At 42.2% G+C, this 16,315-nt stretch overlaps 1 protein-coding gene across 1 annotated transcript in view; it reads right to left on the bottom strand.

Moving 5' to 3' along the window:
• Positions 1-1,028: 1,028 nt before the first annotated feature.
• Positions 1,029-16,315, bottom strand: part of LOC142310167 (vomeronasal type-2 receptor 26-like) — a 39,954-nt gene continuing 24,667 nt past the window's right edge. Inside the window, exons 2-4 of the mRNA XM_075347984.1 lie at positions 14,098-15,120; positions 7,639-7,762; positions 1,029-1,936 (exon numbers count right to left, since the gene is read on the bottom strand). Coding sequence (XP_075204099.1) covers positions 1,029-1,936; positions 7,639-7,762; positions 14,098-15,120 — 2,055 coding nt within the window. The remainder of the gene's footprint in view (positions 1,937-7,638; positions 7,763-14,097; positions 15,121-16,315) is intronic.

Raw genomic sequence — 16,315 nt, 5'->3', positions numbered from 1 at the left:
GTGTGTTAGAGAGAGAAATAAATAAAACAAATTATACACACATACACACACACACATATATAACACACACACACACACATATATAACACACACACACACACACACACACGCACGCACGCACGCACACACACACACACGTTATGTTTATTTACAATAAAAATACACACAGCCTTTAACACATTTAATTAGCCCCAAAAACATTTCTGTGGACAATCACCTTACAAGGGACCACATAGTGTAAACACACACTGCACACAGGGGAGACACTCCATAGTGAACACAGCTCAAGAAACACAACACTAGATACCAATTTACAGCACAAAACATGGAAGAGACAGTGCACAGGGGTGAAAGAGGTCAAAGGATGCAACACACACAATACACAAATGCAGAGGAATGACATACAACAGATATATTGGAAAGCGCAATCAGTGTGACACATGTCCACTGCTCCTGTCACACCACTAAGCATAGACAGATCTTCATTTCACCTCACTGCCGATGCGATAGTATCAGGCCTATTTCTAGTATATAAATATTATCTGCTAGCACATACATATATATATATAGCTGCTCCCTACATACAGGGAGTAGGGAGTAGACCAGATATTGTCTAATGCATTAATGTCCTTTGGATTCTTTGATGGAACCACATTCCCACGTCAGACACATTATTCCATCAGGTGTAAAAAACACAAATATTATCTGGATATATATCTTACACACTACAAGGTAAATATCGAGAATTCACCTATTTCTGTTTTGTTTTATTAATATCAGTATGTCATGTTCTAATAAATATACAAATAGCAGACATTATAGAATAATAATTCCATGTTCTCTATATATTTTTATTACACAACCTGGTGAAGAAGTTCTATTTTAGTATAATATGGCTTTTACAATATTTCTGAATTGTAGAGAAAGTTTTGCCTATTATTTATAAATAGATAGAGCCACTTTAACTTTAGTGAATGTGAAAATTACAGATTTAATGACGATTATCAGAGGTGGCCTTTATTTTGTAGTCATCTATTTCTTCTTCTTAGCAGTTCAGTTTTTCTATTCATATTAGATTTAAACAAAATGTTAAAACATTTTGGAAAAAACACACAACCTAAAAGTCCAGCACTGGAAGCCATCACTGCAAATATCTCCACAGCCACCATGTCTTTTCCTCTTGTGCTCAGATAAGCCGGGATCATGGAAATCCAGACACTGATGAACACCAGCATGCTGAAGGTGATGTACTTGGCCTCATTAAATGTGTCTGGTAATGTCCTCACCATAAAAGCCAGAACAAAGCTCATAGCAGAAAGGAGACCCATATAACCCAACATGGAGAAGAACCAGATACCTGAGCCTTCATTACACTGAATGATGATCTTCCCAGGATAGGACTCAGTGTCCCGATCTTGGAATGGGGGAGAAATAGACAACCAAAAAATGCAGATTACAACCTGAATGGAAGAACACACAAACACTATGGTATAGGGCAGTTTCAGATTCAGCCATTTTTTATAAAAGTTTCCAGGCTTAATTGACTTAAAAGCAAGACAAACCATGACAGTCTTGGCGAGAAGTGAAGAGATGGCCACAGAGAAGAAAATTCCAAAACTTGTTTCACGAATTCTACAAGTAACATCAGTGGGACGACCAAGAAACAAGAAGATGGAGAGAAAGCTGAGGAATATGGAGACCAGAAGGAGGTAACTCAGGTTCCGGTTATTGGCTTTAACAATGGCGGTGTCCCGGTTAAATATAAATATTGTAAATATGGAGCTGGTCATAAGACATCCAAAGATCGAGACACAGGAAAATACAGACGCTATGATGTCATTCTTGTAAGAGATGAATTCCATTACTTTGGGCAGACACCGGTCCCTCTTCTCATTTGGCCATTCATCACTTTGGCATTTAAAGCATTTTTCAATATCTGAATGACGATTTAACAATATATTGTGTTAATATATGTTTTACATAAAAAACAACATAATTGTAATAATTTACAGTACAGACCAAAAGTTTGGACACACCGTTTTATTCAAAGAGTTTTCTTTTTTTCATGACTCTGAAAATTGTAGATTCACATTGAAGGCATCAAAACTCTGAATTAACACATGGGGAATGAAAAACAAAATAGTGTGAAACAACTGAAAATATGTCTTATATTCTAGGTTCTTCAAAGTAGCCACCTTTTGCTTTGATTACTGCTTTGCACACTCTTGGCATTCTCTTGATTAGGTACAAGAGGTAGTCACCGGAAATTGTTTCACTTCACAGGTGTGCCCTGCCAGGTTTAATAAGTGGGATTTCTTGCTTTATAAATGGGGTTGGGACCATCAGTTGTGTTGTGCAGAAGTCTGGTGGATACACAGCTGATAGTCCTACTGAATAGACTGTTAGAATTTGTATTATGGCAAGAAAAAAGCAGCTAAGTAAAGAAAAACGAGTGGCCATCATTACTTCAAGAAATGAAGGTCAGTCAGTCCGTTAGATTGGGAAAACTTTGAAAGTGTGCCTAAGTGCAGTGGCAAAAACCATCAAACACTACAAAGAAACTTGCCCACATGAGGACCGCCCCAGGAAAGGAAGACCAAAAGTTACCTCTGCTGGGGAGGATACGTTTATCCGAGTCACCAGCCTCAGAAATAGCAGGTTAACAGCAGCTCAGATTAGAGACCAGGTCAATGCCACACAGAGTTCTAGCATCTCTAGAACAACTGTTATGAGGAGACTTTATGCAGCAGGTAAAATAGCTGCTAGGAAACCACTGCTAAGGACAGGCAACAAGCAGAAGATACTATTTTGAGCTAAAGAACACAAGGAATGGACATTAGATCAGTGGAAATCTGTGCTTTGGTCTGATGAGACAAATTTGAGATCTTTGTATCCAACAACCGTGTCTTTGTGCGATGCAGAAAAGGTGAACTGATGGACTCTACATTCCTGGTTCCCACCGTGAAGCATGGAGGAGGAGGTGTGATGGTGTGGGGGTGCTTTGCTGGTGACACTGTTGGGGATTTATTCAAAATTGAAGGCATACTGAACCAGCATGGCTACCACAGCATCTTGCAGCGGCATGCTATTCCATCCAGTTTGCGTTTAGTTGGACCATCATTTATATTTTAACAGGACAATAACCCCAAACACACCTTCCGACTATGTAAGGGCTATTTGACTAAGAAGGAGAGTGATGGGATGCTACATCAGATGACCTGGCCTCCACAGTCAAAAGACCTGAACCCAATCGAGATGGTTTGGGGTGAGCTGGACCGCAGAGTGAAGGCAAAAGGGCCAACAAGTGCTAAACATCTCTGGGAACTCCTTCAAGACTGTTGGAAGACCATTTCCGGTGACTACCTCTTGAAGCTCATCAAGAGAATGCCAAGAGTGTGCAAAGCAGTAATCAAAGCAAAAGGTGGCTACTCTGAAGAACCTAGAATATAAGACATATTTTCAGTTGTTTCACACTTTTTTGTTAAATATTTTATTCCACATGTGTTATTTCATAGTTTTGATGCCTTCAATGTGAATCTACAATTTTCAGAGTCATTAAAATAAAGAAAACTCTTTGAATGAGAATGTGTGTCCAACGTTTTGGTCTGTACTGTACATATCGGATTGGTGCCCTGCGCTAGTACTGACTGGTATCACCAATCCTCATTTTCTCGGGACAGAGCAGCCTGTTACTTATTGTCCAATAAATAAGAAAGTTGTTCATAGTCATGAGGGCTAATAGTGAATTTTCACTCCCCATCTATACATCTCCTGCTACAGAACCATTTCCTTCAGTTATAAAATGATTGTCATCTGAATAATAATCTATAAGGTAAAGATTTTGCTATTCCCCATTTCTTGTGGTATCTACTGTAGAGCTTCTCTCATTCTTCTCATGCTTCCAAAGCAGATGAATGGATTGTATCTTTGGTACACTATATGGAAAAATACATTAGAACACACATGCTAATCACTGAATTCTGTTTTTTTCATACACTTTCAAGGTGTAAATTCTGCCCGTTGCAAATGTGGCCTGCCTTTGCTTAGATGTGACAGAGAGGTGGCTGATGTTAAAAGCTTATTAATACCAATCAATGATGAGCCAAACTTTGGTGCAGTAAAATGGCTGTAAATGTTCATACTAAGGGGTAGGGGCTGCAAAAGGAAGACAAATGGGGGTAAGAGCAGGAAAGTTGCCATGCAAGCAAATGTGGATAGGTAAATTACTTATAATAACACAGAATAAAAAAAAAACATAAATAAAAAAAATTATTTTGAACCAGGGGATGTAGTCGCATGTGGACGTGGCAGAGGAAGAGGTGGTCATCACTGTTTAATTTATTTGTTTGCCTTTTTTCTTATTTGGTGAAGCCCCAACATATTGGCAATGGCAAATAGAACAAACAAACTGCGGTTGATGACAGCCTTGATTTTTTTGAAGAATCACAGCTGTCATTAAACCCTTATATTACTCCGATTGCCACCACACCAGAGTAGTTGGGATGAGCCGGGTATAGCGCCGATACTGGTGTGCATCTAATAGATGTACCAATTTTGGTGAAGCTGCAGACTGCTATTTTTAGGCTGGGTAGGGCCCAATAACTATGGGCTTCCCGAGCCTGAGAAAACTTGCACCCATCAGTCTGCTTTACCTTGGCTGGGTATCAAAGTTAGGAGGGTCCTCACAACATATTTTTAATTATTTACTTAAATAATTGAAAAATAATGAATTAGGTCCCTGGTATTATGATACACAGACAAGGTAACGCACATAGTTGCAGACTGCAGCCAATAGCTGTCTGCTTTATCTGTTTATTTGTGATGAGTATCAAAATACGAGAGATCCTACAATATGTTTTACAATTATTTATTTATTTTATCACTCCACATTAGGGACATAGAAAGATAGTATGTGGGCATCCAATCACAGACATCAGCACAGAGGGAAGGTGGGAGAAGCAGAACTGCAATCAATCACAGACACTGTTACAGAGTGTGGGTGGGGAAAACCATGCATATTTATGACCTTTAAAAAGCAGACCCAGAAGCAGTGCGACAGCTGCAGGGAATCTCATTATCTTTAATTCTCCTGCTTTAATACTCTGACAACATTATTCCCCGAAACTAAATGTAAGTCAGAAATTCATCCAGCCATCTTCCCCATACTGTTCCCATTCAGCTTTAGCACCTTTCAATCCATTTCAGCATTTTTTTTTGGCCCTCCCAGACCTATCTCCAAGGTCCCCTAGAAAATTATTCGAATTTCCCATTGACTTGCATTGGGTTCGTTATTTAATTAAAAAAGTCCAAACCCAAATATTTGACTATTTCACAATCTCTACTTATAATAGTAAGCCCAATAAGAAACATCTTATGGATTGATATAAATTCCACCACCACTGGACTCTGGAGAAGAGGAAACCTGTTTTGTGGAGTAATGAATCAGACTTCTCAATCTGTCAGTCTGACAGATGGGTCTCGGTTAATTGAATGCCACAAAAATGTCACCACACTTATTGCATTGTTCCTGTTGTAAGGTTTATTGGAGGAAGGATAATGTTGCTGGCTTTTTTTTCAGGGGGCAACATAAGCTCCTTAGTTACTTTGAAAACAAAATTATTTCAAAGACATATTGTACAATTATTTGCTTCTAAAAATGTAAGTAAGGCCCTCTTTTGGTCCAGCATTACTATGTTCTAGTGCACAAAGCAATGTCCATAAATACATGATTGGTGAAGTTTTAAGTGGAATCGCTTCACTGGTCACATAGATTCTTGATCCATCCATCCAACATTTTTGGGGTGAACTAGATCGGCGAGTCCTGCCAACAAACATGAGATTTTTTCTGGATAAATAAGAAAACATTTCCACAGACACAAAGTCTTGTAAAAACCCTTTCCAGAAGATTGGGAGCTATTTCAGAAGCAAAAATGGGACGTGCTACATATGTAGGCTATGAATTTGGAATAAGATATCATTAAAGCTTCTATAGGTTTAGAATGTAGGTGTTCTAATACTTTTGTTCATATAGTGTACAGTCATGGCCAAATGTTTTGAGAATGCTACAAAAATTAATTTTTACAAAGTCTACTTCTTAAGTTTTTCTAATAGAAATTTGCATATACTCCAGAATGTCATAAAGAGTGATCAACTTAACAGCAATTACTTGCAAAGTCAATATTGGCTAAGAAAATGAACTTTAACCCCCAAAACACATTTCAACATCATTGCATTCCTGCCTTAAAAGGAGCAGCTAACATTGTTTTAGTGATTGTTCCATTAAAACAGGTGTGGGTGTTCATGAGGACAGGGCTGGCGATCAATCAGTCAGGATTAAGTAAGAATGACACCACTGGACACTTTAAAAGGAGGCTGGTGCTTGGTATCATTGTTTCTCTTCAGTTAACCATGGTTATCTCTAAAATAACACGTGCAGCCATCATTGCTCTGCACAAAAATGGCCTAACAGGGAAGAGTATCGCAGCTACAAAAAAATTGCACCTCAGTCAACAATCTATCGCATCATCAAGAACTTCAAGGAGAGAGCTTCCGTTGTTGCCAAAAAGGCTCCAGGGCGCCCAAGAAGGACCAGCAAACGCCAGGACCGTATCTTAAAACTGTTTCAGCTGTGGGATGGGACTACCAGCAGTGCCGAGCTAGCTCAGCAATGGCAGCAGGCTGGTGTGAGTGCTTCTGCACGCACTGTGAGGCGGAGACTCTTTGAGCAAGGCCTGGTTTCAAGGAGGGCAGCAAAGAAGCCACTTCTCTCTCAGGGACCGAATGATATTTTGCAAAAGGTACAGGGAGTGGACTGCTGAGGACTGGGGTAAAGTCATTTTCTCAGATGAATCCCCTTTTCGATTGTTTGGGACATCTGGAAAACAGCTTATTAGGAGAAGAAGAGGTGAGCGCTATCACCAGTCTTGTCTCATGCCAACTGTTAAGCATCCTGAAACTATTCATGTGTGGGGTTGCTTCTCAGCCAAGGGAATCGGCTCACTCACAGTCTTGCCTAAAAACACAGCCATGAATAAAGAATGGTACCAGAATGTCCTCCAAGAGCAACTTCTCCCAACTGTCCAAGAGCAGTTTGGTGCCCAACAATGGCTTTTCCAGCATGATGGAGCACCTTGCCATAAAGCAAAGGTGATCACTAAATGGCTCATGGAACAAAACATAGAGATTTTGTGTCCATGGCCTGGAAACTCCCCAGATCTTAATCCCATGGAGAACTTGTGGGCAATCATCAAGAGATAGGTGGACAATCAAAAACCAACAAATTCTGGCAAAATGCAAGCATTGCTTATGCAAGAATGGACAGCTATCAGTCAGGATTTGGTCCAGAAGTTGATTGAGAGCATGCCAGGGAGAATTGCAGAGGTCCTGAAGAAGAAGGGTCAACACTGCAAATATTGACTTGCTGCATTACCTCATTCTAACTGTCAATAGAACCATTTGGTCTTATAGTATGATTGTAATTATATTTCTGTATGTGATGTAAACATCAGACAAACACAATTAAAAACCAGAGGGCAACAGATCATGTGAAAAAATAATTTTGGTGTCATTCTCAAAACTTTTGGCCATGACTGTACATCCCCCAACTAAAACATTACTACTACTCATACTATTATATACCGGTTACATTGGATATATCTCCTTCAGAGCATGGCACGCAGTCATAGCAGCAGGTATGAATTGTTAGTCTTGTCTTTTTCCAGTTCCCAGGTAAACATTGATCGGAGCAGCGAGACACCGGGATCTGAAGGAAAATACAAGAAACTGAAAACTGTAGCAGAAAGATGAAGACTAAATGCAAATGATAATTGTGTCTGATAAGGGTGCTAACTCTTCTTGTAAGGTAACCACAGAAGCATAATCTGTAATAATAAAGCCTTGAGCTGAGTAAGATACATGCATGAGAATCATTTTTCTCCCAAACATATGCAATATATGCCATGTCTTGAATTCATTTGTATCAATAGACAAAAACAAACAGAGAAAAAACAGATGTCCAGTTATTGAGATTAGATCAAGATTGTTACAATTTGGTCTTTGGGTTTTCGTAGGTAGAACTGTTTGTAGGGGAAGCTTTGAATTTTCTAAAGGAAATCTACAAGGTGCCTGAAGCCATATCTTTACTGTATCATATTGAATTGTGAGGAAAGTTTCTCTTTAAACCTCTTCCTTAGCTTGCCCTGCTGCGAGTGTCTTGTCTGAGCGTGTTTTCAGCTCAGCGGGGTCAATAATAACAGATAGTCGCACACGACTATCCACAGAAAGTGCAGACAGTTTAACGATTATCAAAATAAACCATAGAGCCCCAGAGTATCCCAGGCCGCATGTTAACAATACCCAATAATAAGTGTATCCCCAAAATTTGTATTTCTTAAGTTCAAATAAGTTCCATTGTTTCTCATTCAAGACTATTTTGTCTTCTATCATCTAATGACACCGCATGACTAATCTAAATTATTATGCTGCTGCAATGTAATTGTTTGGCCCAATCACCCAGGGCAATATTTTTCAAGCCTTTGTACATTATGCACTGGCACAACCACTGTCGAGGCTACACTGTCTAGAACAATTGGTCAGGCAGTCTCTATTTGTGTTTTTTATTGATGCTGTGCTCCACGGTGTGCTACACATGGCCCCCTGTGGAATCAGATTTTTTTTTAGCTCCTTGGCATAGTATGCCCTGTTACAAATTCTACCAGTTTTTTAATAAAAGCTGTTGAGAGGTATTGGGAGTTCATTGTGATGCTGTGCTACATGGTGGTTGAACCAATCTCCCCTGGGGAAACTGATTTTTTTTTTAACCCCTTAACGACCCCTGACGTACTGGGTACGTCATGGTGACATGGTGCTAAACGACCCATGACGTACCCAGTACGTCATGGCAAAATCGCGGCCCCGGAGCCCCCGTGAGTGCGATCAGTGTAATCAAATAGTAGATTCGGGAAGGAGGGGACCTCTGCCTGACCTCAGGTGGGGTGGTGCCTCCTCCCCAAACCGACAGAGGCTGTGATTGGCTGATTAACGCCGCTCAGCCAATTACAGTCACTGTAATGTTCCAGCCATTGAAAATGGCTGGAACATTGAAATCCAGCCCTGATCAGAGCAGCTGTAGCTCTGATCATTGACTGGAGCTGGGTGATCGGTGCTTCACTCGCCCCCAGCTCTGATTGGAGAGACCGGTCTTGTGACCGATCTCTCCAATCACCGTGGATCTGGTGCCGGTGACCTGTGTCTGTCATTGAAAGCTGGGGAGAGCGGTTGCCTATCGGTAAGTTATAGCCCCCCGATCCACCACTGTCCCTGCCCCGCCGCGGTCCTCAATCACCCCGCCGCTGTCCCCGATCGCCACCGTCAGCCATGCCGCTGTCCCCGCCAGCTACGCCACTGTCCCCGCCACCACCAGCCACGCCGCTGTCCCCGCCACTGTCCCCGCCGCCACCCACGCCGCTGTCCCCACTACTGTCACCGCCGCTGTCCCCGCCACCGCCAGCCACGCCGCTGTCCCCGCCACCGCCAGCCACACCGCTCACCCCGCCGCTGTCACCAATTGCCACCACCAGCCACGCCACTGTCCCCGCTACTGTCACCGCCGCTGTCCCCGCCACCACCAGCCACGCCGCTGTACCCGATCACCCCGACGCTGTCCCCGATCGCCACCGCCAGTCACGGCGCTGTCCCTGCCAGCCACGCCGCTGTGCCCGCTACTGTCACCGCTGCTGTCCCCACCACCACTAGCCACGCCGCTGTCCCCACCAGCCACGCCGCTGTACCCACCACGCCCGCCACTGTCCACGCCACCACCGCCAGCCACGCCACTGTCCACACCGCCAGCCATGCCGCTATCCCCGCCGCCATCGCACCCACCTTTTTTAGCCGCCGCTACCCCCGAATTGGCCGCCACTGTTCCCGATCGGCCGCCGCCTCCTCCATCGGCTGCCCCTTCTCCATCCGCCACTACGCCTCCCCCCCTCCTCCTCCATGTGCTGCAAGCTGCCCCCCTTCATGTGCTGCCTCCCCCCTCCATGTGCTGCCTCTCCCCCCTCCATGTGCTGCCTACCCCACCCCCTCTATGTGCTGCCTCCCCCTCCTCCATGTGCTGCCTCCCCCCCATCCATGTGCTGCCTCCCCCCCCTTTATGTGCTGCCTCCCCCCTCATGTGCCATCGCACTTTCCCATCAGACTCTGCCCCCCTCCCCGATCTGCTGCCTGCTCTCTCCCATCCTCTTCATCTACTGCCTCCTCTCACCCTCCTCAATCTGTTGCCTGCTTCATCTGCTGTCTCTTCTGTCTGCTGTGATCTTGCTGCCTAGATCCATCCTGTAAGGTAGCTATCCCCAATCTCACCCCCCCATCCTCCGCCGCTCTTCCATCCGCTGCGCCATTTCCCATCCTCCATCTGCTGTGCCCTTTCCCATCCTCTACCGCTCCTCCATTCGCTGCGCCCTTTCCCATTCTCTGCCGTTCCTCCATCCGCTGCGCCCTTTCCCATCTTCCATCCGCTGCGCCCTTTCTCATCTGCCGCCCCTCCATCCGCCGACGCGCCCTCTCGCATCGCATTATCCAGCGCAGTTGCTCGCTTCCAGACTGTAGCGGATGATGCGATGCGAGACTCGTGCATTGCTCTCCCGTTGGGCACTGGTCTTATTGGCAGGCGCTCATATTTATTTTATTCATTTTTTTTTATTTACTGACGTCCGTATTTTTTATTTCGCCAAACTATTTTTTTTGTATATGGGGGGTCTAGTTTCCAAAATGGGGTCACATGTGGGGGAGCTCCATTATTTTGGCACCTCAGGGGGGTCTCCAAATGCAACATGGCGTCTGCTAATAATTCCAACCAATTTTGCTGTGAAATGGCGCTCCTTCTCTACTGAGCCCCGTCGTGCGCCCAAACAATTGATTTCCACCACATCTGAGATATCTGTGTACTCAAGAGAAATTGCACAATACATTTTATGGTGCATTTTTTTCCTGATACCCTTGTGGAAAAAAAGCTACCTGGTTGAAAAAACAATTTTGTGGTAAAAAAAAAAATAAAATATTTTCACGGCTGAACATTAAAAACGTTTGTGAAGCCTCCAGAGGTTCAAAGTGCTCACTAAACAGCTAGATAAACTCCATGAGGGGTCTAGTTTCCAAAATGGGGTCAATTGTGGGGGAGCTCCATTGTTTAGGCACCTCAGGGGGGTCTCCAAACGCAACATGGTGTCCGCTAATAATGCCAACCAATTTTGCTGTGAAATGGCGCTCCTTCTCTTCTGAACCCCGCTGTGCACCCAAACAATTGATTTCCACCACATGTGAGATATCTGTGTACTCAAGAGAAATTGCACAATACATTTTATGGTGCATTTTTTTCCTGATACCCTTGTGGAAAAAAAAGCTACCTGTTTGAAAAAACAATTTTGTGGTAAAAAAAAAAATATATACATATTTTCACGGCTGAACATTACAAACTTTTGTGAAGCCTCCAGGGGTTCAAAGTGCTCACTAAACAGCTAGATAAATTCCATGAGGGCTCTAGTTTCCAAAATGGGGTCACTTGTGGGGGAGCTCCATTGTTTAGGCACCTCAGGGGGTCTTCAAACCCGACATGTTGTCCGCTAATGAGAGCAGCTAATTTTGCACTCAAAAATATTAATGGCGCTCCTTGCCTTCCAAGTCTTGCCGTGTGCCCAAACATTTGATTTCCACCACATATGAGGTATCTGTGTGTGTACTCAAGAGAAAATGGACAATACATTTTATGGTGCATTTTTTCCTGATACCCTTGTGATAAAAAAAGCTACCTGGTTGAAGCAACAGTTTTGTGGTAAAAAAAATGTTTTTTCTTTTCACGGCTTAATGTTATAAACGTCTGTGAAGCCCCCAGGGGTTCAAAGTGCACATCAAACATCTCGAAAAATTATTTGAGGGCTCTAGTTTCCAAAATGGGGTCACTTTTGGGGGAGCTCCATTGTTTAGGCACCTCAGGAGATCTTCAAACCCGACATGGCGTCCGCTAATGAGTGCAGCTAATTTTGCACTCAAAAATTCAAATGGCGCTCCTTGCCTTCCGAGCCCTGTCATGTGCCCAAACATTTGATTTCCACCACATATGAGGTATCTGCGTACTCAGGAGAAAATGCACGATACATTTTATGATGCATTTTTCCTGATACCCTTGTGAAAATGCTAAATTTTATGGCTAAAGTAACATTTTTGTGTAAAAAAAGTAAAATTTTCATTTTTTCTTCTACATTGCTTTGGTTGCTGTGAAGCTCCAAAAGGGTTAATAAACTTCTTGGATGTGGTTTTTAGCAGAGTGAGGGGTGCAGATTTTAGAATGGGGTCGCTTCTATGTATTTTCTGTCGCCTAGGTTTCTCAAATCACTCCAAATGTGATGTGGTACCTAAAAAAATTTTTTGGGAAAAATGAGAAATTGCTGATGAACTTTGATCCCTTCTAACTTCCTAACGGAATTTTTTTTTTTTTTTTTAAATTGCGCTGGTGTAAAGTAGACATGTGGGAAATGTTATTTAGTAACTATTTTGTGTGACATATCTCTCAGATTTATGGGCATAAAATTTCAATTTTTGAAAATTGCAAAATTTTCAAAATTTTCGCCAAATTTCCAAAATTTTCACAAATAAACGCAAAACATATCAGCCTAAATTTACCACTGACATGAAGTACAATATGTCACGAAAAAACAATATCAGAATTTCCAGGATCCGTTGAAGCGTTCCAGAGTTATAACCTGTCAAAGTGACACTGGTCAGAATTGCAAAAAATGGCCGGGTCTTTAAGGTGAAAACAGGCTGGGGGCTGAAGGGGTTAAATCCTCGGTGTTAGCTAGTGGAATAAAGCATGAGTTCCAAAGTGAAACAGCTGCCACTTCCACAGTGCTGCATGCTTCACAAACTTCGGTCTAGGAAGCAGGCGATGATGCCTCTTGCTCCCAACCTGCTTTTGGTAAGATGCAATCATCAACAACATCAGCTTCGCTGTCCCAGCGTGGTGGTCATTTGTCCATAAAACATACATTTCAGAACCATTTCAATAGAATTTGAATAGAGGGCCACTGGAGCTGGTGGTGTTTGGGGAGGAGGAGGAGGAGGGCAACATCAACATCCCAACGGGCACATTGTAGCTGACCTTTTAAAGTGCTGCCAAATATGTCCTAAAAAAGAAGCTGTGAGACAGACACCAATATATTCTACAAGTTACAGCCCTTTCTAATCGAAAAAGAAGGAAAAATGTAAAAAACGAAACGTTTGAACATATGCTAAAGTGTTTTTTTTGGGAGGTCGGGGCTAGATTTGACGTTTTATTAAAGTGATTAGGCACTAGAAACTGTTTCTTATCAATTTCCTCTCTTTTACTTTGGTTTGAGAGCTGTTCTGGCGACTACGTAAACGCCACATCCTGCTCTGACCACGTTATTCAAAGACACCAGAAATGCAGTGAGGCACCTTCTACAGGCTGTGCTCATACTGTTTCTGCCTTTTCCCATCCATTTCAGCCTTTTCCTCTGTCACCACAGCTTGCCGTTAGGTCCAACATAAAATTATTCTGGTTTCCCATAGACTTACATTGGGGATCGAATGTTCGCGAATACTCGAATAGCGGCGAGGTATTCGTTGGATATTCAGCGAAGCGAAAAATAGTATATTTGATCATCCCTATTAATAATCCATGTATGAGTGTTAGCGCAGTAGGTATATATATCCGTATATATATTTTCATTTGGGATATGCACACGATCTCACCATCTCACTAGCAGCTTCATTCACATTCCTATTTTCACTTGAGCGCCAGAGGCATTTATTGTGGTAGTTTTCCTTTTATTTATAAGCTGCATTTTGTGTTTACTTGTGTTTTCTTTGTCTAATATTTAAATTTGTTTGATCTGAAACATTTTTGTGTGACAAACATGCAAAACAATAAGAAATCAGTAAGGGGGAAACACTCACACCACTGTAGCTGCATGGACTAAAACGTAGATTACATTGTAGGCCTTGGAAGAAAGGAAGGAATAAGCATTGGTGAAAGAGTAAGATCAGACCAAAGCCTTATTATCACAAGAAAAAAATTACCTCCTCGGAGTGTTTCCATGTTATAGACTGGGTGTTTATGTAAAGTTCTTGTCCACTTACAGCCCATGGTGTAAAATGTCCTACTTCGACCTTACGTATGTCTTCACGTGTGCCGTCATTTATATGTAACCAGTTTATTATCTTATATGGATGTATGGCTTCTCTTTCCTCATTAAAGTAATATGTAGGTTTCATTAGATCAGGTGGATTCTTCGTCATTTGTATATGGCGCTGTAACTTCCGTGTGTATTGTAGAAATCCAGTTGCTGAATTTTCTTGATATTTGTCTTTTACAAATAAGAACATTTCATGTAGAGCTTTTGCCAGGACTTCTACTGCATAATACAATCTCGGAGAGACCCCTGACGAGAGCAAGTTCCTCATGCTTGGCATTGTATACTCAGTGCGATTATGACCTTCAGGTGTTATATTGACTGTAGTAAAAGTAAATTCATCCTCATTTACTGATAAAGAATTTAATATTGTTAAGAAGTTATAAAAAACAAGTATATTAGGAAGTTTCTTGTAGGTTTGAATAAACTTTTTTATTCCTGGAAAAGGTGATGAAAGCTCCACTGCTAGACTTCCATTCAGTATCAAGCCCTGTTCCTCCAAAAAGAATGAAGCCCAGAGAGGTGGAAAGATGAGAGTTTTGTTTAGAAATAAAGATTCCAAATACATAAGTATATCCATTCCTGATGAGCGGGTTCCACACATTACAATGATAGTGGCTTTTGTATTCTTCACGGCCTGTTCTATCTTTTCTTCTAGAACAGATTCCTCTTCAAGTTTTACAATGAAGTCCACACAGATCTCATACTCTCTCATATACTTTGTTAATACCTGAAGTTCTTTTTCTCCAGTGTCATCATTTGATACTAAAATCCCAACCCAAGTCCAGCCAAAATGCTTCAACAGTTTGGTGATTACCATTTGGTGGATGTGGTTGTTTTCGACAGTTCGGAAAACATGAGGATAGAGGCGTCTATCAGATAATGAGCGATCGGTGGCTCCATAACTGATCTGAAAAATACAAAGAAAAGCAAAGGCATATGGTACAGATTGGTTTTAGCTATTTATTGACAATGCCCAAATCACCATTATAAAAGATTGCATAGAGACCACAAATGAATGAAGGAGAAAGAGATATTGAAAAGTTGGGCAGGGCTCTCACAAACCTTCACACAGTTCTCTTCATCTCATCCTTTCAGGCTAGATCATCAGTGTTCCTTCCATCTTTTAGTCCATATTCACTTATATTAATTTACCATATTTCTATAAACATTGATATATTTTAGTTCACGCACAGCCATATCTCACACAATTATTATGCATTATTTGAAATTAGTAAATCACCCGCCACTAGTGATGAGTGAGTGTATTCGTTACTATTCGCAGAATAGTACAGTACTCGGGCTATTCGTTATATTGCGAGTAATGGTGTACTCGCTTCGCTATATTAGGATGTCGCGCCCAGCCGTCCTGGCAGCTGATTTGCAACCACTAAACATGTTGGACTTCATAACCAATCACAGAAATGCCGCAGCTACCCTGGCTGTGGCATTATTGTGGTTGGCTGGCCGCCACCATTTTGTGCACATTACATTGCCAGTGTCTCTCTCCAAGTACTTCATAATCACCGATCACAGGCGTGGCTGTCACACGCTCTCGCTGCTTTTAATTCTTCTTCCCTACCCACTCATTAGCCTCATTACATACTCACTGCTTCTCCCTGTGATTGGTTGCAGTGAGTCAGGCCCCCACACTGAGTGACAGCCGTCTGATTGGAACCAATAACAGCTGCTGGTGGGTGGGTCTATATCGTAAGTGAAATAAATAAAAAAATATTTTAAAAAATCAGCATGCCGCCAATTTTGATACCTAGCCAAGATAAAGCCTCACAGCTGATGGTTGGTATTCTCAGGCTGGGGATACCCACGTTTTTAGGAGCCCCCATCCCAAAAATATCAGTAAGTAGCCTCCTGAAATTGCCACATCCATTAAATGTGACAATCCCGGAGCTTTACCTCGCTTATCCTGAGTGCCCTGGTGTGGTGGCAATTGGGGAAATAAGGAGTTAATTGCAGCCTATAGCAGCCACTAAGTCCTAGATTAATTATGGCAGGTGTCTCTGAGACACCGCTCATCATTAATCTGTAAATGAAAGAAAATAAACACAAACACCCAAAAAATCCTTTATTTGAAATAAAAGACAAAA

This window comes from Anomaloglossus baeobatrachus, chromosome 1, assembly GCF_048569485.1.
Source record: "Anomaloglossus baeobatrachus isolate aAnoBae1 chromosome 1, aAnoBae1.hap1, whole genome shotgun sequence".
NCBI classification, from domain to species: domain Eukaryota; kingdom Metazoa; phylum Chordata; class Amphibia; order Anura; family Aromobatidae; genus Anomaloglossus; species Anomaloglossus baeobatrachus.
The sequence above is the reverse complement of the archived record's forward strand: the minus strand, read 5'-3'. Positions and strand labels throughout refer to the sequence as shown.